At 41.9% G+C, this 22,458-nt stretch overlaps 1 protein-coding gene across 5 annotated transcripts in view; it reads left to right on the top strand.

Annotated features, from left to right (window-relative positions):
• The window catches only part of bt (projectin protein bent), a 250,126-nt gene that overhangs the window by 180,517 nt on the left and 47,151 nt on the right, over nucleotides 1-22,458 (top strand). For all 5 annotated transcript variants that reach the window (XM_070525700.1, XM_070525701.1, XM_070525702.1 and 2 more), the window contains 22 exons: nucleotides 3,153-3,267; nucleotides 3,947-4,082; nucleotides 4,815-4,981; nucleotides 5,755-6,036; nucleotides 6,650-6,946; nucleotides 7,696-7,995; nucleotides 8,330-8,608; nucleotides 10,462-10,761; nucleotides 11,639-11,941; nucleotides 12,803-13,081; nucleotides 14,035-14,140; nucleotides 14,841-15,046; nucleotides 15,262-15,434; nucleotides 16,427-16,556; nucleotides 17,031-17,318; nucleotides 17,382-17,489; nucleotides 17,710-17,901; nucleotides 18,246-18,350; nucleotides 18,742-18,939; nucleotides 19,897-20,199; nucleotides 21,175-21,335; nucleotides 22,282-22,405. In XM_070525700.1, the coding sequence (XP_070381801.1) occupies nucleotides 3,153-3,267; nucleotides 3,947-4,082; nucleotides 4,815-4,981; nucleotides 5,755-6,036; nucleotides 6,650-6,946; nucleotides 7,696-7,995; nucleotides 8,330-8,608; nucleotides 10,462-10,761; nucleotides 11,639-11,941; nucleotides 12,803-13,081; nucleotides 14,035-14,140; nucleotides 14,841-15,046; nucleotides 15,262-15,434; nucleotides 16,427-16,556; nucleotides 17,031-17,318; nucleotides 17,382-17,489; nucleotides 17,710-17,901; nucleotides 18,246-18,350; nucleotides 18,742-18,939; nucleotides 19,897-20,199; nucleotides 21,175-21,335; nucleotides 22,282-22,405 (4,552 nt within the window). The remainder of the gene's footprint in view (nucleotides 1-3,152; nucleotides 3,268-3,946; nucleotides 4,083-4,814; nucleotides 4,982-5,754; nucleotides 6,037-6,649; nucleotides 6,947-7,695; nucleotides 7,996-8,329; nucleotides 8,609-10,461; nucleotides 10,762-11,638; nucleotides 11,942-12,802; nucleotides 13,082-14,034; nucleotides 14,141-14,840; nucleotides 15,047-15,261; nucleotides 15,435-16,426; nucleotides 16,557-17,030; nucleotides 17,319-17,381; nucleotides 17,490-17,709; nucleotides 17,902-18,245; nucleotides 18,351-18,741; nucleotides 18,940-19,896; nucleotides 20,200-21,174; nucleotides 21,336-22,281; nucleotides 22,406-22,458) is intronic.

A 22,458-nucleotide genomic window follows, 5' to 3' on the forward strand; every position in this document is an offset into this window, starting at 1 on the left:
TCCAGTCATGATGACCAGGAAGTCGAAAGCTTCTATAAAGACGTGGAATCGGCGATGAGTAGAATGAAAATAAAATACGCTATACTAATGGGCGACTTTAATGCCAAGGTAGGCAAGAAGCAGGCTGGAGACAAGGCAGTGGGGGAATAAGGCATAGGTACTAGGAATAACAGGGGAGAATTATTAGTACAGTTTGCGGAACAGAATAATATGCGGATAATGAATACCTTCTTCCGCAAGCGGGATAGCTGAAAGTAGACCTGGAGGAGCCCGAACGGCGAGACTAGAAATGAAATAGACTTCATACTCTGCGCTAACCCTGGCATCGTACAAGATGTGGGCGTGCTCAGCAAGGTGAGCTGCAGTGACCATAGGATGGTAAGAATTCGAATTAGCCCAGACCTGAGGAGGGAACGGAAGAAACTGGTACATAAGAAGCCGATCAATGAGTTAGCAGTAAGAGGGAAAATAGAGGAATTCCAGATCAAGCTACAGAACAGGTATTCGGCTTTAACTCGGGAAGAGGACCTTAGTGTTGAAGCAATGAATGACAATCTTGAGGGCATCATTAAGGAATGTGCAATAGAAGTTGGTGGTAACTCCGTTAGACAGGATACCAGTAAGCTATCGCAAGAGATGAAAGATCTCATCAAGAAATGCCAATGTATGAAAGCCTCTAACCCTACAGCTAGAATAGAATTGGCAGAACTTTCGAAGTTAATCAACAAGCGTAAGACAGCTGACATAAGGAAGTATAATATGGATAGAATTGAACATGCTCTCAGGAACGGAGGAAGCCTAAAAGCAGTGAAGAGGAAATTAGGAATTGGCAAGAATCGGATGTATGCGTTAAGAGGCAAAGCCGGCAATATCATTACTAATATCAATGAGATAGTTCAAGTGGCTGAGGAGTTCTATAGAGATTTATACAGTACCAGTGGCACCCATGATTATAATGGAAGAGAGAGTAGTCTAGAGGAATTCGAAATCCCACAGGTAACGCCGAAAGAAATAAAGAAAGCCTTGGGAGCTATGCAAAGGGGGAAGGCAGCTGGGGAGGATCAGGTAACAGCAGATTTGTTGAAGGATGGTGGGCAGATTGTTCTAGAGAAACTGGCCACCCTGTATACGCAATGCCTCATGACCTCGTGCGTACCGGAATCTTGGAAGAACGCTAACATAATCCTAATCCATAAGAAAAGGGACGCCAAAGACTTGAAAAATTATAGAGCGATCAGCTTACTGTCAGTTGCCTACAAACTATTTACTAAGGTAATCACAAATAGAATCAGGAACACCTTAGACTTCTGTCAAGCAAAGGACCAGGCAGGATACCGTAAAGGCTACTCAACAATAGACCATATTCACACTATCAATCAGGTGATAGAGAAATGTGCAGAATATAACCAATCCTTGTATATAGCTTTCATTGATTACGAGAAAGCGTTTGATTCTGTCGAAACCTCAGCAGTCATGGAGGCATTACGGAATCAAGGTGTAGACGAGCCGTTTGTAAAAATACTGAAAGATATCTATAGCGGCTCCACAGCCACCGTAGTCCTCCATAAAGAAAGCAACAAAATCCCAATAAATAAAGGCGTCAGGCAGGGAGATACAATCTCTCCAATGCTATTCACAGCGTGTTTACAGGAGGTATTCAGAGACCTGGATTGGGAAGAATTGGGGATAAAAGTTAATGGAGAATACCTTAGTAACTTGCAATTCGCTGATGATATTGCCTTGCTTAGTAACTCAGGGGACCAATTGCAATGCATGCTCACTGACCTGGAGAGGCAAAGCAGAAGAGTGGGTGTAAAAATTAATCTGCAGAAAACTAAAGTAATGTTTAACAGTCTCGGAAGAGAACAGCAATTTACAATAGGTAGCGAGGCACTGGGAGTGGTAAGAGAATACATCTACTTAGGGCAGGTTGTGACGGCGGATCCGGATCATGAGACGGAAATAATCAGAAGAATAAGAATGGGCTGGGGTGCATTTGGCAGGCATTCTCAGATCATTAACAGCAGGTTACGATTATCCCTCAAGAGAAAAGTGTATAATAGCTGTGTCTTACCAGTACTCACCTACGGGGCAGAAACCTGGAGGCTTACGAAAAGGGTTCTACTCAAATTGAGGACGACGCAACAAGCTATGGAAAGAATGATAGGTGTAACGTTAAGGGATAAGAAAAAAGCAGATTGGGTGAGGGAACAAACGCGAGTTAATGACATCTTAGTTGAAATCAAGAAAAATAAATGGGCATGGGCAGGAGATGTAATGAGGAGGGAAGATAACCGATGGTCATTAAGGGTTACGGACTGGATTCCAAGGGAAGGGAAGCGTAGCAGGGGGCGGCAGAAAGTTAGGTGGGCGGATGAGATTAAGAAGTTTGCAGGGACGACATGGCCACAATTAGTACATGACCAGGGTTGTTGGAGAAGTATGGGAGAGGCCTTTGCCCTGTAGTGGGTGTAACCAGGCTGATGATGATGATGTATACATAGCTAATACAAGGCTGAAAAAAAGTAGTGAACAGAGGTTTAGCTAGTTTAATTGTTTAGCTACAACAACCTGCCATGGTTGCTCAGTGACTATTGTGTTGGGCTGCTTAGCATGCGGTTGCGGGATCGAATCCCGGCTATGGTGGCCGCATTTCGATGGGGGCAAAATGCGAAAGCACCCGTGTACTTAGATTTAGATGCACGATAAAGAACCCCAGGTGGTCGAAATTTCCGGAGTCCTCCACTACGGCGTGCCTCATAATCAGAAAGTGGTTTTGGCATGTAAAACCCCATAATTTAATTTTTAATTTTTAGCTACAACAGTACCTAAAGCAGCCTCGAGGAAAAATCAATTGTTAATAAATGTACGAAAATAGTCAAATTGAGCAGAGATGCTCTGCTAGCCTTCTAATTTGCCCCGTAATCTGTTGATAATTATTTTTGCTGTTGAGATACTGGTTTAAAGAATGGTTATAAGCTCTTAAATTACGTGCGATTTAGTGCATAATGGTCATATATGCTTTTCTTGAGAAGTGGAATGTGTAATTTGATGATTGCAGTACTATAAAAAGAAGATTTTGCCTCTAAGTAGCACATCAACGAATACAGAGCTTATGCAGACTTCTCATCTTATTGCCATATGCCATGCAGGTAAAGGGATTGCAGCCCGGCAAGACATACAAGTTCAGAGTAAAGGCTGCCAACCGCCAGGGCGAGTCTGAACCCCTTGAAGCTGACAAATCTATTGTTGCCAAGAATCCATTTGGTAAAACTGCAGTCTTTGTTTTGTCTTTAATATCTGTCATGGCCATCCGATCATGCCTGTTAATAATATTGCAGACATATAGAAAGCAGTCATTTATCAGAAACATACAGTCATAATATTGCGACTCCCATCATCTACACACCAGCAGTATCACTTCCCTAACAATATGTGCCACATACTTGTACAGTTTCAATGAGGTCAAATCATTATGTCGCAAATTGTTTGAACTTCGTTTATGTTGTTTGCCATGGACAATATTGATCTTTTGCTCTGCACCCTTTTACACTACATCCTTTTAGTCTGCTGTTTTATTCTCACATGGGATTGTCATTTTTTATGACTTTCCTCAACTTTATTGTATCGCACACCCACTCTATTCTCAGGTTCTTGCTATTAAAATTTTTCTCTTAGCACCTCTTGCCACCAAGTTGAATCATCATTATTTGCATGCTCTGTGTTGTTTACCCTTTTCCCATATTGAAGTGCTTGCCTAAGCCGTTGTGTTAACCTTGAAATTAGCTACTATATCATGTTATGTAACTGGCGAATAAGGTAATCGTCCGCACATTTTGTTTTGGGTTCTATCTTTCTGGTCATGGCACTCAAAATAAAATAGATTATGTTTGTGAACTTCTGTTAGCTGTACCTTGGTGCATTTTTTTTTTTTTCTACTCTTAAGACGAGCCTGGTAGTCCCGGCAAACCAGAGATTGAGGACTACGACAAGGACTTTGTGAAGCTTAAGTGGACACCACCTGAAAACGATGGAGGATCACCCATCACGGGCTACGTTATTGAGAAGAAGGACAAATACAAGTGAGGCCTATCACGTCAATCATTATAAGTGTACTTTGTATGCATTGTACATATTGACATTTTTTTATTGCTGTAAACCACCTGCTGTCTACGCCTGCAAACAATCAATATCCAGCAAGGAAGTTAAATTAGTGTGCATTGAACATAAGAATTTACCTTACTTATAACCTGGCATCTGCTATCAGGTTGCACTTTCTGGAATCTTTACTGGACAGCTCCACGGCCTTGATAGAAGGGATGACTTTTGTATTTGGCTTAACCCCTTCAGTTGTCATTAATATTTGATGCACTTTTGTGCCTTGATGCACTACCTTCTGCCGCAGCTGGCATTCAGCACGTATTTGTGAAATGGGCATTGAGTAACTGTAAAGCATTTACCTATACAAGTTAGCACTCATTATGTCTATGTTCTTCTTCTGCTCTTTCTTTGTGTAGTATAAGAAAACATGGATTTTTTCTGTGTTACTTGGACTGACACTCATCCTTAAAGAATCAAGGAATTTCTGACGAGATGTAAACTAAAGTGCAAGCTTACGTAATGTTAGGCACTGCACAGTTTGTTTAGCCATGAGCCACATGTAGCCAAGCTTTAGCCAAGAGCCACATGTAGCAAAATGACATCAAAATTTTCATTATCCAACTGCATATGTGGCGTGAAACCAATTTATAGGGTGAAGAGTGTAAGGACAAGCACTGCGATTGAAACCAACATCTGATTTCTATTTCTGCCAGTCCTGACTGGACACCGGTCATGGAAGTTCCAGCTGATGAGACTAATGCAAAGGTGGGTGATCTCATTGAGGGCACTCCATACGAGTTCCGTGTCAGGGCTGTCAACAAGGGCGGCCCAGGAGTACCCAGCGAGTCCACTGGCCAGCACGTTGCTCGCCCCAAGAACAGTAAGTTTTGTCTGACTTGAGGAGCAGCACTCTGCGTCAGATCTTAAATTTTTTCATTAACAAACATCCTCAATAGGCTTCTGTCTGATACATTATAAAGATGGCACCCATGGGGAATTTAAGATATCCAATGGCATCTTACTTGGTCTGTGACTGCAATTCCTTGCATTCGAGACACTTTGTATACATACATAGTTTGTCAAAAGTGAACTAGCACTACTTTAGTTTTTACGTTGTGGTGAGGAGGAAAGGAATGAGGAGGAAACAATATTTTGTTCCTTTTGATGCCTTGTTTGTTTTCTCTGATTATGATAAAATGTGGTTCTCTGAAATGCTGTTCGGTCACAGTTTAGGAAGCCCTTCAAATGGAGTAATTTCTTTGTGTGCATTAATTCACTCCTGCATGTGAAAGTGCATGCACTTTGTTCCTCACCTGATATCAAATCATTAATGTTAGCAGCCCACTATTTCATTTAAATGCTTAGGAACGCACTGAAAAGCATTGCTTCCAGCCCTTCTGCTGCTAAATGCTAAGCACTGAATTTATTTTTTGGATGCAACAGTGGCGTTCTAATAAGAACACAAGAGGAAATAACTAATGTGACAAGATGTCAATTAAAAAAATGTCCAGTAGTCAAAGTTAGTCTAGAGTCCTCCACTGCAGCACCCTTTGTAAACAGAACTAGGATGTAAGATATGCTCTGTGAACCGCTCTTTTGTTGTAGCAACATTACATCCTAACGTGTGTGATATCATGCCTTGTGTTTTGACAGTGGCTCCAAGGATTGATCGCACTGCCCTGCATGACATTCGTATAAAGGTTGGCAAGAGCTTTGAGTTTGAAGTGCCTGTCCTTGGTGAGCCTCCACCAAACAAGAAGTGGTCCATGGAAGGCAAGAGCCTAGAGGACGACAAACGCTGGACCATCTCGCACGAACCTTACAAGACCAAGCTGGCAGTGCGCAATGCTGAGCGTGGTGACAGTGGCACGCTCATCCTTACTGCAACTAATCCCAATGGCACAGACACTGCTAAAGTCAATGTCACAGTTATGGGTAAGCATACATTCAGTACGCTAGCTGTCCTGTGTTAATATACCTCCTGCAGTATCATTTATATCTTAAGTATGTATTGCTAAAGCTCAAATGATAAGCTGCTATTCTTCCACCTGATTGTCATTTATATTTAGTATGATGCTTGGATAATTTACCCTTCAGCTCATATGCAGTTGTTGCAAGCAAGAATGTTTAACTTCGACATGTACTTGAACTTGTAATTTAACCTGAAGTATATTTGGAACGATACTTGATTACTTTGCTCTGTATAGTTGGTTTGTTAGTTTCATTTTCCAGTTATTGAATCATGCAAATTTTATTGATAAAAGATATCTTCAAAAAGGACATGGTCTTTGATTGAATGTGAAAAGGAGACATAATAGAGAACTTGGTAAAGGTGCATAAAAGCAAAGTCAATGGCTGGTACTTAATTGCGTTACTTAGTATGCATTTTTTTCTCGGGCATTGTTGAGGCTTTTAATGTGCAATATCTTTTACTTGTGAATGCATTTATCATTTTTTTTAGTTTTAAATACACTATCAAATAATGCGTGCTTGTGCAGCACCCACAAGCCACATTTATTGTTTTCATCTTGAAACCTTCCTTCTGCAGACGTGCCACAGGCACCACAGATGATCAAAATTGACAAGATCACCAAGGACAACTGTGAGGTGTCATGGAAGCCACCCAAGGATGATGGTGGTTGCGACATCTTGCACTATGTGGTCGAGAAGAAGGACCTGGACTCTGGAATCTGGACACCTGTTGCCGAAACTATGGGCACCACAGTGAAGGCTGAACGCTTGGCCAACCAGCACCAGTATCACTTCCGAGTGAAGGCAGTGAACAAGGAGGGTGACTCTCCGTATGCAACCACTAAGGATGCCATCACTGCTAAGAATCCATTTGGTGAGCAAAGAACGCTTCAGTATGCTGGTTAAAGAAGTAATGCTGGTCTGAAGTGTCACGCCTGTCTTCAACAGAACCTGGCAAGCAAAATCTTGAGAGCTGAGCTAGCAGTAGAGACTTTGCGTGACATAGGTGTACTTTTGCAGGCTACTTTGACACTGTGGCTATAGCCACAAATGCATGTGTTGCAGAGCTTTACCACTTCTACGGTAAAGCATCAAGAATTTCAAATGTCAAATGTCATAAGCCATATCAAATGCTGAGGATCACATGCTGCTGGCTTCAAGATAAATGTGAGATCGACTTCTAGAAAATCTGCAATGTGCTGATTAAATTAAATGATGTAACGCTAGAGGAAGCACGATGCAATATCAGTTACGCATGCAGTGATTAACTTTTTAAAAAGTAGCTTGTACACTTGCAAAAAATTAGCGTTTGTTTCAAAGCTCTCTCTTGCTTGTTCTGAAAGCTCCCTTAATAAAGGACTATAAATGAAAACAATGGTGACTTCTTAAATACTAAACATTATAAATTCTCCCAGTTCTGTGCTTGCAAAAGCACGTCTAGTTTGCCAGCCTACCTTATTTTATTTTTATTGATTTTTTGCCTTAAACATGGCCATAAAATTATTTGTATATGTCCAGCACCTCGGCTAGCTTTTAGGATCCTAGGTACTGACGTAAAGATTCTTTACACCCAATTTATCCAAAGTTCTGTGACTGATAAAAATTTTGCTCACACTGTTTCAGACCAACCCAACAAACCAACACCTCCGGAGGTCACGGATTGGGATGCCGACCATGTTGACCTTGAATGGCGTGCACCGCGTGATGGTGGAGCCCCGATCACGGGATATGTTGTGGAAAAACGCAACAAGGGCAGCCCGCTGTGGGAGGAGGCTGCTCGCGTTCCTGGTGATGCCACCAAGGCCACCGTGCCTCATCTGAAGGAAGGCGAGGAGTATGAGTTCCGTATCATTGCCATCAACAAAGCTGGACCCAGTGAGCCAAGCGACCCGTCGAAGTCGGTTGTTGCCAAGCCACGGAAATGTGAGTTGGCTACACCATGTGTAATGTGCAAAGGGTAATTGCAATGACCAAATGTGACAGCATAGCCTATGACATAAATATTTTGCACTGTAGCAAGGGGATGCTTTAGCTATCTTGGTTCTCGAGCATGCGGGAAGTTCTGTAATCTCAGTAAATCGTAAATTTTGAAAACCTATTGGTGGATGTAGTGTAGTGAGGAAACTAACTCTATAGCCTCCTGTCCATGTGTGCAGGTGTTAGCAGTCTTTACTCTTCAGATGGCACTATAGAATAGCAAACTGTAATGGTTTAAAGTATCTGTTTCAACTGCAGTGCCTGTGTTCTTGCTGTGCAGTGGCTCCATCGCTGGACAAAGCTGCCCTGAAGGACATCAAAGTACGGGCAGGACGGCCTATCAACTTCACAGTGCCTATCAAGGGAGAGCCTGCACCTGCCATCGAGTGGCAAATCCATGATAAGCCGGTGCATGATAAACGTGTTGAAGTCACCAACACTGCCAACCAAACGCTGCTGGACATTGCATCTTCTGTGCGTTCTGACTCTGGCAAATACACGCTGGTCTTGGAGAACGCCCATGGCAAAACATCAGCCTCTGCTAAAGTGACTGTCCTTGGTGAGCAGAATATAAGCAACTGGCTTGTCCTTTGTTGACTCCTCTGTTGACTTTACAGCTCTAAGCATTACAGTGCCTTTAGTCAGATTTACATGCCCCGTATATTCTGGAAGATTGTGTTCAATTAGTGAAAACATTCTAATTAGCTTTATTCTGCTTGACTTAGCTTTTCTTGTGGCCGTCAGAAAATCAGTAAAACACTCGTGAAGTGCTGCTTTGCGTTCGTGTCATTCATTCAGTGCTGCACAGCATTAAGATTTACTCCTTGTGAAAGAACAAATATCTGAAGTATGGCTCAGCAACTTATATGTGTTCTTGAAAGTGCTTTACTGTACGTATATGATAGAATCTCTTGCGGAGAGTCTTCTTCAAGAGGGATTTGGAGCCTTTATTAAAGTGGGTTTACTTCAGCACAGTTTGCAGCAGTCTACATAAAAAAAATTCATTGGCCATTACGATACTTCCTAATTCGAAATTTGAGCGACCAGCTGTGGTTGCGTAATGGCTATGGTACTGAGCTGCTAAGCACGAGGTCACGGGATCAAATCTCAGCCACGGGGGCCACATTTCGATGGGGACGAAATGCGAAAACACCCATGTGGTTACATTTAGGTGCATGTTGAAGAACTCCAGGTGGTCAAATTTCTGGAATCCTCCACTACGCTGTGCCTCATATTCAGAAAATGGTTTGGGCACGTAAAACCCTATAATTTCTTTTTTTTTTATTTGAACGCAGCTTTATACGTGTTTTCAGTTCACGATATTTTGACTGGCATGGACAATCTGTCGCATGCGGCACGTTGCAAACGAGCAATGTGTGCTGCAACTGCCTCGCTAATCGGGAGATCGCAAAAAGCAATGCACGGTTCACGCATGGGTGCGATTGAAAGCAGCCACCATAGACAGACCTCCACTCATGCGGCACTTTGTTTTGACGTATTCGCCACATGCCTTATCAACAGCGTCATTGGTGAGCAGATGATGCACACTACTCTGGTGCTGTCTCAGAGTGATTGTCGCCGCAGAAAGCCTTATACACACTAGCAGTAAAATGCGCACAGCACACTGCCAGTGTTAAATTGCAGCTGCAGCAGAGCCTCCACACTAACTGGCAGCGAGCCTCTGCAGCAGTCACATGACAGCATGAAAATCTTCCCTCCTCTCTGTAGGTGCAAAATGTTGGGTGCTTTTTCCTTCGTCTGCTGACAGGTCAGCGCTGTGTTTACGTTCTTCATCCTTCGTTCTTAATGCAAGTCATGTCTTATGAAGATGACGACATCTTCTGTTATGGCGTCGCTGCATTCCAAAGTCAAGGAGAATGAGGTACTGGGTGTCGTCTCTGCGTCCTTGTATTCAGGATTCGTCTTGTACAGAATTTGATATGGTGCACTATCTCCAAAAACTTTTCTATCAGGACGTCTTGGTTTAGACTCAATATTGTAAAAAACAATCTTAAACAATGACAATTTAAACAAGAACGAACAAGACCAAACCAAACAAGTGCAAATGAGAGCTGATGCGAGCAGATGATGGAATGAAATGAATGGTCCGGCTGAGGTCAGATACGAGTACGCATCGAGTGGTCAGGCTGGTCCGCATGACACCAATTTCCTGTGCACACATCACTGAAGGGGCCACTCTCATTGGTCTACACCATTCACGGCTCGTATCTTTCATATCACGCTCTGTGTTCGCTCTTTCATCCTTCGCTGTTGTGCTCGTTCGCTCGGTTACACCTAGGCCAACACTGACACTCACTGCAGGAACTGGCGCTTAAGAGCTGCACTCTAAAATATTGACCAGTTGGCAAAGAAGTATGATTACTAATACCTGTTATCATGCTGCGTTTTCAGATCGCCCATCACCTCCAGAGGGACCACTTGGCATTGCGGAAGTAACCAAGAACTCCGCCACCATTACATGGAAGGCCCCTGCAGATGATGGTGGCACGCCCATCAAGCACTATCTTATTGAGAAGATGGACACATCTCGCGGCACCTGGGTGGAGGCTGGCACCACACCCAACCTCACATTCAAGGTTCCCAAACTGGTTCACAAGAAGAGCTATCAGTTCCGCGTGAAGGCTGTCAACGAGATTGGAGAGTCGGAGCCACTCGAGAAGACCGAGCCCATCATTGCTAAGGATCAGTTTGGTAAGTCCAGAATGCCTTTGATTTCCGACTAGGCCACTGCAGCATAGTCTTCTTCTTCTTCTTCTTCTTCTTCTTCTTCTTCTTCTTCTTCTTCTTCTTCTTCTTCTTCTTCATCATCAATACTAATTTTATTATTAGTATGTATGTATGTATGTATGTATGTATGTATGCATGCATGCATGCATGTATGTAGGTAGGTATGCATGCATGTATGTATGTATGTATGTATGTATGTATGTATGTATGTATGTAACTAGGTTCGTGCCTGAAAGAAAAGGGAGATAGACGGTGCTTTTCATGGGTATCTTGATGAACACAAGGGTTCTTAGTTAACTTCAGAACAGGCTTCAGCACGGCTGTACAAACAGGGAAATTTGCTGTAGGTTTTAAAACAATTCGGTAAGAATGTCAAGCATCTGAGACTTATTGTAAAAAATCTTAAACAATTTACATTGACGTGGAAACAAGCGAGTCATTAGCCTCTAGTACTCTTGGTCATATACATATATATGTATTTACAATATGTAGCTGTGTTTAATTAAATTGGAATAGAATTTCTACCGATTGGTATTGGCTACAATAGTAGATGATGTGATATGTTCGCTTTCAGCAGGAGAACCATCATGCTGAACTGTAGGAAATGAAGCATGCTGTTCCAAAATACTCTTTTTTCAGATTTTTCTCTCATTTTTGTGTGTGGTAGAAGTATATTTAGATTCTTTAACTAACCAGTGAACCAAAACATTATGTTTCCATTTTACATCCTGTGCTCAAGCATTAATAATGCAAAGCGGTTCGTGAGGTCAGGTTCCAGAGGCAATAAACTCGGCAACCTCCATCATCCCTAACATGGGCTCTCTTGTTTTCCACTTTGCAGAGAAATCAAGCCAGCCAGGCCGTCCCAAGGTGACTGATTGGGATAAAGATCACGTTGACCTGGAATGGAAGCCGCCCACTGATGATGGTGGTTGTCCTGTCAAGAGCTACATCATCCAAAAGAAAGAGCGCGGCTCTCCCCTCTGGACAAAGGCAAAGGAGGTTCCATCATCACAAACTAAGGCCACTGTACCAGACCTCAGAGAAAACCAGGACTATGAGTTCAGGGTCATTGCGGTCAACGCTGGTGGAGAGAGCGAGCCTTCAGAGCCATCGGATCTCATCACATGCAAGCCAAGATTCTGTGAGTAATTGACTTCCATGTTGTCCACCCAGAAAATTTGAATGATAGTTTGACATTATTTGTTCCTTTTGGTGAAGTAAAAGACTAACTACTCTTTCCTGTGAAATTGCAATATCTCAAACTGTTTTGTAAGTAAAAAAAGTATATATGTGTACTTGGGATTCAAATGCCATTCTCTCTGTAGTCTTTTTCTGAGCTGTTTTTTTCAGTGTTGCAGCTATGTTTGTAATTCCACAAAATAATTCAATCAAAAACTTTTCACTTCACTTCTGCTATTCAGCTATACTCTACCCAGGAAAATTTATTTTACCCAAGATGCGTATAGCTAACACCTATTTTCAATACACACAGCTCAAAGTAAATTGCATTAACACTTGAACAGAACAACTATGTGCACATTGAAAAGCAACGTCTTCTATTTATTTTTTTCTGGGCCATCGAATTCTAAAATAAGCTTCTTTTTTTCCAGACCATCGAATTATTGTGCGTGATGTCATTAGTGCCCTACAAGTGCACTGTTCATAACTTCCACAGCAGTGTTGTAGATGAGTTGGTCAATTAAATGTGTAGCTTCTAATTGTGCTAGTAATCATCTGACATTTGTGCAACATATCTGTTTGTTACCAATGGTATCCATTCTCTGAAAGCAAAAAAGGACAACAAAATTAATGTGCCATTGAAAGCCAATGGCCTTGTTTAGTATCCTTTCAAGTTGAATAAACCTCATTCCATCAACATCATCATGGCAGAGCAGCATACACATTTAAATATTAAACAGATAGTTCGAATAAGCAGTGATGTATGAACCGGTGTTGTACCAGGCCATAGCTAAACTTAAACTTCATTGGCATTGTCTCCCAGTGGCCCCCAAGATTGTGAGCCCCATGAAGGAAGTCAAGGTCAAGATTGGCCAGACACTGCATGTCGAGATCAAGTTCATTGGTGCACCTCCACCAGTTGTCTCATGGATGGTGGATGGCAAGCCACTGATCTCAGATGACCGGGTCACCATCTCCAACTTTGATGACTACACCATCATCAACACTGTCGACACCAAAAGGTCTGATGGCGGTGCATACACTTTGCACCTCAAGAATGATAGTGGCGAGGACAGTGGAACTTTGCCAGTTGTCATTCTGGGTAAGTTTATCCCGATTTTGGCTTGTGTGAAAGGCAGTGATCAACAAACTTTAGATGACTCACATGGAAACTTATGTGACAGATCGATTATTCTTTATATGTAACATATTCCACAGCCTAGGAGCATATAATTGGGGCTAGGCTTTCGTCATTCAATCCATCTGCTTACTGGTTTACAGGAATTGAGATTGTTCAACATTTATAATTAATATGCTGAAACAATTCATTTTGTGCTTCTTAATACCAGTGCTGTAGCCTCTATTAGCTAAGTACTTGCTTTCCTTTCCCCTTTTTTTATTGTTATTATTGTACCTGTAGGTCTGCTATATTGTTGTTTTACTTATACACATGGTATCCCAGCTATCATGCAGTAAGATTTAAAAATATGTGAATGCCGTGTAGCTGGACAGAACCTAAGTGTGTGTGTGTGTGTATATATATATATATATATATTCCTGTTGCTCAATGCATGCTACATAAACGTGTTCTTCAGAGCGTGAAAGAAGCCTGCGAAAACATGCAAAGTGGCTTGAGCAGCTAGTCGCGTGGTAATTTTACATGTATTGCCGGGCTTCTTTCACGCTCAGAAAAACATTGTTATGTAGCATGTATTGAGCAACAGAAAGCTGTATTGGGAGTTTTCCATGTCACTGTACAATTTTCTCATTGACACTTTTCATCTAATTATAATATTTGAGAAGTCGATTAATTGATTAACATGAATTATGCAATTAGGCAGAATGCAAAAAATAATCAAAGTATCTCTAAGCGACAGCAAGCAACATTACCTTGGTTCTGTCCAGCTCCATGGCATTTGCATAATTTTAAATCTTGCTGCATGATACGTAGTTTGGACACCCTGTATATTCATTCTGGGGTACGTTGTAATGACAGGAGGCATGCAGCCCTATGTCATTGAAAAGGAGACACTAATCATAAATGTTTTATTGCAGATAAACCAAATCCTCCAGAGGGTCCTTTGAATGTCGACGAAGTTGACAAAGACCATGTGAAGCTTTCCTGGAAGCCTCCCAAGGACACTGGAGGAAGCGACATTACGTGAGTATTGTTTCAAGTGTTGAAGCAAATGATGCAAAAAAACTGAATATTAAATAAATTGAGGAGGACTACCCTTGTAGCACTTTATAAAATATTCAGCAATGATGTCTCAGAAGCGCAATGAAAATTTCTGAATGCATTGGCTGACTTCACTGTACCAGTGTTGCAAAGTTACCGATAGTAGCCACTCCAGGAAATACAGCAGTGCATGCAATACTTATAGATGTATTAAAATTGAAATTGGTTGGTGTATTGAGCATTGATCCTTGCAATTCAGTGAACATTTTCAACTGCAAGCAAAGGACACCAAAAGCCATTCACATAACTTTGGAATGGATTTCACCTGCATTTGGTCATAGAACTGTGATCAAGAAGCATTATTTTAATACTCACTGCTTCTAGTGCACTTTAATGTTGAAATGCATATAAAGCGCATAGAATAACTCTCAAACAAATGTTACGCATTTTTACTTGTCTTCATGATGCGACATTGGCATGTATGTACCAGTTACTGAATGTGCATTAGATATGGTTCTTCACATTACAGCATGATTCTATTCTAGTGCAATAAATAATTCAACACAGAAATGCCACCAAGTCTCTGCTCTGGTTAATAATTTCTTGTTTTGTTCTTGCCTGGTAATACACCATGAAATAACATACCTACTATCAATTTTACTTAATGTCTTTTTGCCTCTAGGGGCTACGTGATTGAGAAGCGTGACAAAACCCATGGTGGCCAGTGGGTGCCTGCAGTTTCATTTGTGCCACCGACAGCCACTGAAGCAACTGTGCCAAAACTCATTGAAGGAACTGCATATGAGTTCCGAGTTATGGCTGAGAATGCACAGGGGTTGTCTGAGCCTCTTACAACAACTCGTCCAGTTGTAGCCAAGAGTCCATATGGTGAGACCTCTGCCTTGTATCTGACCTTGTAGCAATTTATCGTTTCTTTAAAATAGACCAGTAGTCTACAGAAATGCTTTGTAGCTGCTCTCTACTGCTTAGCTAGGGTGTGCTCTCCATTCTTGCTGAGGCACCTGCTTACATACTGTTGCTCCTGAAGCAGCTTCCGAAAAATTGATCTTCTTTCTCGTATGTCCATCCTATTTATGTTATAGGTACTCCAGGCAAGCCTGGGCAGCCTGAGGCAGTGGATCATGATCGTGACTTCATCAAAATCAAATGGGAGCCACCACGTAATGACGGAGGTTCACCCATCACTGGCTATGACATCGAGCGGAGAGACACCAAGTCTAATCGTTGGGTCCGCGTCAACAAGGAACCTGTTCGAGTAAGTCAAATGGGCAGTGCACTTATCCTAAATAATCAATCAATCAATCAATCAATCAATCAATCAATCAATCAATCAATCATTTTTATTTCAGTATTGAAGCCTGTTTTAGCATTTACGCATCATTGTTGTGCAATAAGATTCCACACGCTAAACTGAATTTTAATATCCACCTTTTATGAAACCTGAATAAGAAGCTTTGCACTCACCACATACTCTGCAAAGACCCAACATTATATGATTATAGGCTCACATTGCATGGGAGTACTAGCATAAGCACTCAATTAACTTAAGCTAATTCAATTATATTTGGCCTGCAGTGCAAATGACGATAAAACACAAGGAAGAGGTACTACAACAACACAGTGCTGATTCAATCACTTTGTGTGAAACCGCAGAAAGCTGTCGGTACTATATCGGAAAGGACTACTAGTATGATCACTGTGATCTGCAGGAAACTATAAATTGCTCCTTCATATGTGAGACGTTGCTGATGTAATATGACCACATAAATACTTGAGTCACATACTTAGCCACAGCAGCTTGTAATGGGAACTTGCCTAAGGTTGCAAAAAAGAAACAATTTACCAGAAAGTTTCATCATGTTTCATTCTTTCTGGGTAGCACCCGCGAAAATATTTATCAGCAATTTATAGCTGGAACATTTTCATCGTCATGGCACAATTTGCTTTGGACAAACTGAAATGTTGTTTATTTCATGTAAATACTTTTTAGTGTATATGCAGCCCATGTTAATACAGTTAGCATGTGCACTCATCACTAAAGCTTTGACTGCTTTGTCACAAGTGATTCTGCGTGTCCTACAGTCAACCAAACAATCTGTGTTTCCTACTGTTTGTCCTCATGCTCATACCCCTCCTTTTCTCCTCTTCCCATTCCCTCAAACAGAGTACATATCAGGCTAGATGAGTATTACACCAGACTGACCTGTTTACGTTTCCATTATAAGTTCTCCTCCTATTTTGTTTTAGATGCCAGAGTATACGGACAAGGATGTGACAGATGGACACCAGTATGAATACAGGGTGGTTGCAAAGAATGCAGCTGGTCCCAGTGAGCCAAGCATGGCATCTAAGCCAATTGCAGCCAAACCAATGAAAGGTAACGGTTTCAATGCAATAGCAACTAAAAGCACAACACTACAATTTCTCAAACTTTCATGCATTTTTAATGCATGCATGTAGAAACCAGCATGAGCAGCCTTGTAATTCTCTTAAAGGGTGGAAATTGAGATATATCTCTTTATAATGGGTCAGGAATGTTACTTATGTCTGCTTATGTCACTTTGTTGGCCAAGAATTAGCACTACACACACATGCACACTTTTTTAGTCAAGATTCTATGACTGGAGGTGTCTGACATACTCATGTGTAAGCAAGCATAGAGCATAACATTAAATCCCTATAGCCCTTATCTGATACATACTCATGTGAATCTTAGCTTTTGCTAACTACAACAGTAAAATGCTCTGTCTGTAACGTAGAATCATTAATTGTTTGAGCCACACCCCAAGAAAAACTGCAGACTTTCTTTCCTTATTGCTGACACCTGCATGTCTGTGGTATCAAATTTCAGAGAAGCCAAAGTTGCACCTGGATGGCCTGTATGGAAAGGGTATCCGCGTGCGTGCGGGTGATCCACTCAACATCAACATCCCACTCACGGGTGCCCCAGCACCTGCTGTCACATGGCTGATCAACGACAAGGAGATCCCACCCACCAACCGTATCCGTACCGACACTGCAGATGAGACCGTCAACCTCACCATCCCAGTGTCGCAGAGAGGTGACACCGGAAAGTACACCATCAAGGCAAAGAACATGTATGGAGAAGATTCAGCTGACATTGACGTTCTTGTCTATGGTATGTCCCTTGGCAGGGATTACAGTAGGACTATTCTCAACAGCAATGCTTGTCCTAATGCAGATAAGCCTGGACCTCCTCAAGGACCACTTGAATACCCTGAGGTGACTAATTCGACTGTCGTTCTCAAGTGGAGGAAACCAGAAGACGATGGTGGAGCAGAGATCACTGGTATGATTGTCTATTTGATGTGCCCCACATTACATTCGAAGAGATAAAAGTGATATGAAACAGAGTTAAATGCCTCAGACAGGCTAGTTAACGTATCAATAGGTAGAACGATCTTTTTTCAACAGTTATGCAATCCTTAAGTATGTTTTGTAGTTTGATAGAATGTTCCATGCTGGATCAAATGCTACAGATTATGCTGCAACGTTTGTTGTTCTTGCAGGGTACCTTGTCGAGAAGTGTGAGATTGGGTCCGACTTCTGGCAACCTGTGCCAGGTTACTGTCCCAACACAACGTACACAGTGCGCAATCTTGAGGAAGGCAAACAGTACAAGTTCCGTGTTCGTGCGGAGAACATTTATGGCATCAGTGAGCCGCTCGAGGGCAAGCCAGTCACTGCCAAGAACCCATTCGGTAAGATTGTTGTGCCTGTCTTGGAGCTATAGATGTCATTTGTGCAGGGTGTTACAACTACAAACTTCTGCCGTGAAATGCAATATAGCATGCTCTGTATAATTTACTTCTTTGGTGCAGGTCGGTTAGCAATGGTTCATTATGTTTTAGGTACTTTGTTACTGAATACCACCTGTGTAGAGACAAAATTTACAGCAAATTGTCTTTATATGAACCAAGCACTACATGTACTACTGCTCTGCATTCTTGACAAAGCTCATCAACTATTGGTGTTTTCATTACATCTGAGATGCTGTGTCATTCTGCATGTTTTTACGATGTGGCCTTCTCTCCCTCTTATGCAGACACTCCCGATTCTCCCGGCCAGCCAAAGGTTGACGAGATTGGACCAACTTCTGCTACCATTTCTTGGACACCACCAGCCAGCGACGGTGGGCGTCCAATCCAAGGTTAGTGCATTTGACACTGCACCATCCATCTGTATCTCCACTCTCCTTATAATCAAAAGATTGTTCATTCAAGATTGCTTTGGTACATTTGCTGGTATTCTTCAGACCCTTTGTTACTCCATATGATCAGAAAAAAAGAAAAGAAATATACATGCTTTTCCAAAAGGGACAATTGATCCATTAAATTATGTTTTTCTCAGACATACTCTTGCAAAGCATGGAAGCAATAAATATATTTAGCAGGTGTAGCACACACACATTCCTTTTTTTTATCCTGCTGTTTGCTGCTGCTCACCACTCACTGCTCTGATCTGCTCTTACATACAAACATGAAACAAGTGTGATATGTTCTCTGCATTTGTGAACCATAATTGTTTCATGCCGTGTGCAGGTTACATTGTGGAGAAGCGTGAGCGGGGACATCCTGAATGGGTCAAGGCAAATGCCGCACCAACACCTGGCACCAAGTTCACTGTGCCTCACCTCACCGAGGGCAAAACCTATGAGTTTAGGGTGACAGCTGTCAACGAAGGCGGCCCCGGAAAACCAAGCAAGCCAAGTGCTGCCGTTGTGGCCAAAGAGCCCAAGTGTAAGTGTGACCACACATTATATTCCAGCTCCTCTATGCTAAGGGTTGCCCAATTTTTCGCCATCTACTAGCCACAATCTTAAAATGGATGTAGTGCATGTTCGCAACGGCACACCCTGCCACACTACACCACACCACGCCATACTGTACACTGGTCCATATGGACACAACAGTCTCCTGTCACAGACAGAACCTCATTGCAAGTCCTGTCTCGGCCAAACAGCCATCCACGGCGTGCTGGACGCGCCGCAGAACTCAGACCCCTAGCATTGAAAAGAGCACAGGCCACCCTGTCTCAGCACCAAAAGATGTCAATCAGGTGTATAGTGCCCTGTATCTGCCTTTTGAACGTTGCTATTGGAAATGACAAATAAAACTTCAGTATTCTAGAAGTTACAGCTTGAGTGTATTGTAAACAAATATTAGGAAGAACTCAGAAGCAATATGTTTTCTTAACTTGTTTGGGCAGTAAGCCTATCTAATGCAGTCCTGGTTGGGGGCCAAAGGCTGCATTTTCTAAAGCTTTAATTGGTTGCCCGGATGATCTCATTTTGTTCTCGCAACGATGCCTAGATTTTTTCGTCCCATTCTGGTCTTCAATGCCCAGATAACGGCTCAGTCTTTTGAAGGTCGCCGACAATGGGAGCTAAAATCATTTCTTACTTAAAATCCTTACCCTTCAGCAGCAGCAGGGATCAAACCTAGGCCGTGGTGCACAAGTGCAGATAGCCGCACATTGCACTGACTTCCAGGTGTACACACCACTCCATGATGTTTGAAGCATGCACAATTCAGCCTCTGTGAGCTGTGTCAGGCTCCAATGGTTCATGCTTGATTTACCACAAAGAAAAGTTTGCAGCAACAGATGTCTTTAGACAACAAAACTTTGAGTTGTTCAAGTAAGGGTGTTCTTGTACAATGTACTTAGGGCGATCTTTCTTGTCTCAAAACTTGCAGTTGCTCCCAGTGCTCCAGACACACCACGTGTAGACAAGGTCACCAAGAACTCAGTCACGCTGTCCTGGAACAAACCAACAAACGATGGTGGCAGCAAGGTGAAGGGCTACATTGTTGAGAAGAAGCCCAAGGATGCCAAAGACTGGACACCAGTGAACATACTGCCACACCCGGACACCACTTTCACGGTGCCTAACCTGGATGAGGGACAAGAGTACGAGTTCCGTGTGGTAGCCATCAACGACATCGGCGAGAGCCCACCGAGCAAACCCACTGGTCTTGTGCTTGTAGAGGAGCAGCCAGGTGAGAACTTGAAAAGGCACAAAGGATCTAAAGGGACACTAAATTTACGAAAATTACAATACAAGGGAGAATGGTAGAGTACACATCTCTTTTTGCGAACAGCAGACCCTTTGTGAAACAACGTAAAAAAAGTTATGAATGCTGCTTGTAACTGCTTTTAGATTTGAAAGTAACTACCTGCAATGTTTCAAGTTGCAGTAATGTGTGGCCACGCCTTTGCTTGGTGACTTAAAAAAAAACTTGTACTATTTGTGAACTCGCACAATGATTTTGTTGTTGCCATAGCCTTGGTGCATGAACAACATAATTTATTAGAGAAAATGAGTGAATTCAACCTTCAGTTCTAATTTTCTTTGCTACCACCTGTACCAGTACACCCTTACATAATGCTTGCTTTCAGTCTCTCTTTGATGCCCTATTTTCTAATGCGTCAGCATTAGGAGTGTCAAACTTGAAAAAAGTGCATGTGTGTGAAGTGTGTGAGGCTGGTGACGTGATATAGAGGGGAAAGATATTTGAAGAGCGAGTGTGTGTGTGTGTGTGTGTGTGTGTGTGTGTGTGTGCGCGCGCGCGCGCACGTGCATATATATATTTGCATATTTGCATTTGCATAAAACACAAAGTTACCACTCTTAATTGCCCACATTGAGAGTAGTTCCAAAACTATATTTTTAACAGAATGGAATTCTTAAGTTAGTTTTTCTTTAGAGCAAATCAAATATCAAATTCCACTGTTGTCACTGCTGTGTGTCACTGATTTGCTGTAAAGAAAAACTAACTTAAGAATTCCTTTCTGTTAAAAATATAATTTTGGAGCTCCTCTCAATGTGGGCAATTAAGAGTGGTCACTTTGTGCTTTACACCATGTATTTGGCACAGTTTTATTTTTACGAGGAGACAATTATTAAATATAACTGTGAAGAATTATGTTCATTGGGCATTGTAAAACACACTTGTGGTACTTTGTTTCACCAGACAAGCCAAGGATCAATGCTGGTGCTGTGAAGGACATCATTGTGAAGGCTGGCCAGGACTTCAGTATCAATGTGCCATTCACTGGCTTCCCCAAACCAGAAGCTATCTGGTCAAAGAATGACATTGACCTTGATGACAAGGAGCCTAGAAGGACTTACAAGGTAAATAAAAACTCTAGTCACAGCTATAAATACTCATACTTGCTTCGTCATCATGCCTATTGTGCTACCCTTGTTTCCTGCTCATAGTTTTGTGCACAACTCATAAGTTTTCAGAAGATGAAAACTTCAAAGTACATTAGAAGATCATTGATTTATTTGCAACAAAATACTTATGCTATCTTTATCTAAATCAGCTGTTCTCAGCATTTATTATGAAAATTTAAAGTGCAGAATTGTGTGGGCTAGAAACAGCTCAATGAGGTTCTGCAACCTTTATTGTTCTGCAACCCAAGCATGCACCCATGCCTTGAGAAAATTCAGTCTTTTCGGTATGTCCATGCTTCAACATGTTCTGTAAGCATCCATGCATCTTTCAATGTGACAGGTGCATGCACACTCATGGGAGCACACAGGCAGTTTTTTTTTTTTTTTCTTATACAAAATGTATTCATCAGTCATGGGGCTTTTGCTCCACAAGCATCGATTGTTAGATTTTGATCTGAAAGTTTCTCTGCATCACAGTTACAGCATCAATGAGGTTTTCAGCTAGTAGCCAGGTCTGTGAATTCAATTGCTGCTAAAGCACTCAGAAAATGTTCAAATGCATTTGTAATACAGCCAAGAGCAGGCTGCACAGCTTATGAAGTCTGAATACTGTATAAGTGCTTCACATGATCATGGTAAAAAAGCTTAAGTTTTGAAGGAAGATTGGCCAATGTGGCAGTAGTGGGAAAGCATGAAAAGCGCAAGATGAACCATCAGCAGTTCTGCAAAGAAAACATGCAAACTGAAGAAAAGCAAGACAAATATAAGCTGTGAACTCCTACTGATTGTATATTTTACACTGCAATGCATTGAATATTAACTCATGTAGGGAATGCACTCACACTCTTTTTAACATGCATAAACCGTTCTGGTCATGAAGGTTCATTTGCTCTCCCCACAGGTGTCAGAGGAGAATGCCAGCCTGACTGTCACCAAGGCCAAGAGAGATGACACTGGCCAGTACAAGCTGTTCCTCAAGAACAAGCATGGGTTCGACACTGTCTACTGTAAGGTCACTGTGCTAGGTAAGACATGCTGCATCTTTTATTTTACCTCTCTCTCGAATCCAAAACTAATA

This window comes from Dermacentor albipictus, chromosome 9 (assembly GCF_038994185.2).
Source record: "Dermacentor albipictus isolate Rhodes 1998 colony chromosome 9, USDA_Dalb.pri_finalv2, whole genome shotgun sequence".
Taxonomy (NCBI): Eukaryota; Metazoa; Arthropoda; class Arachnida; order Ixodida; family Ixodidae; genus Dermacentor; species Dermacentor albipictus.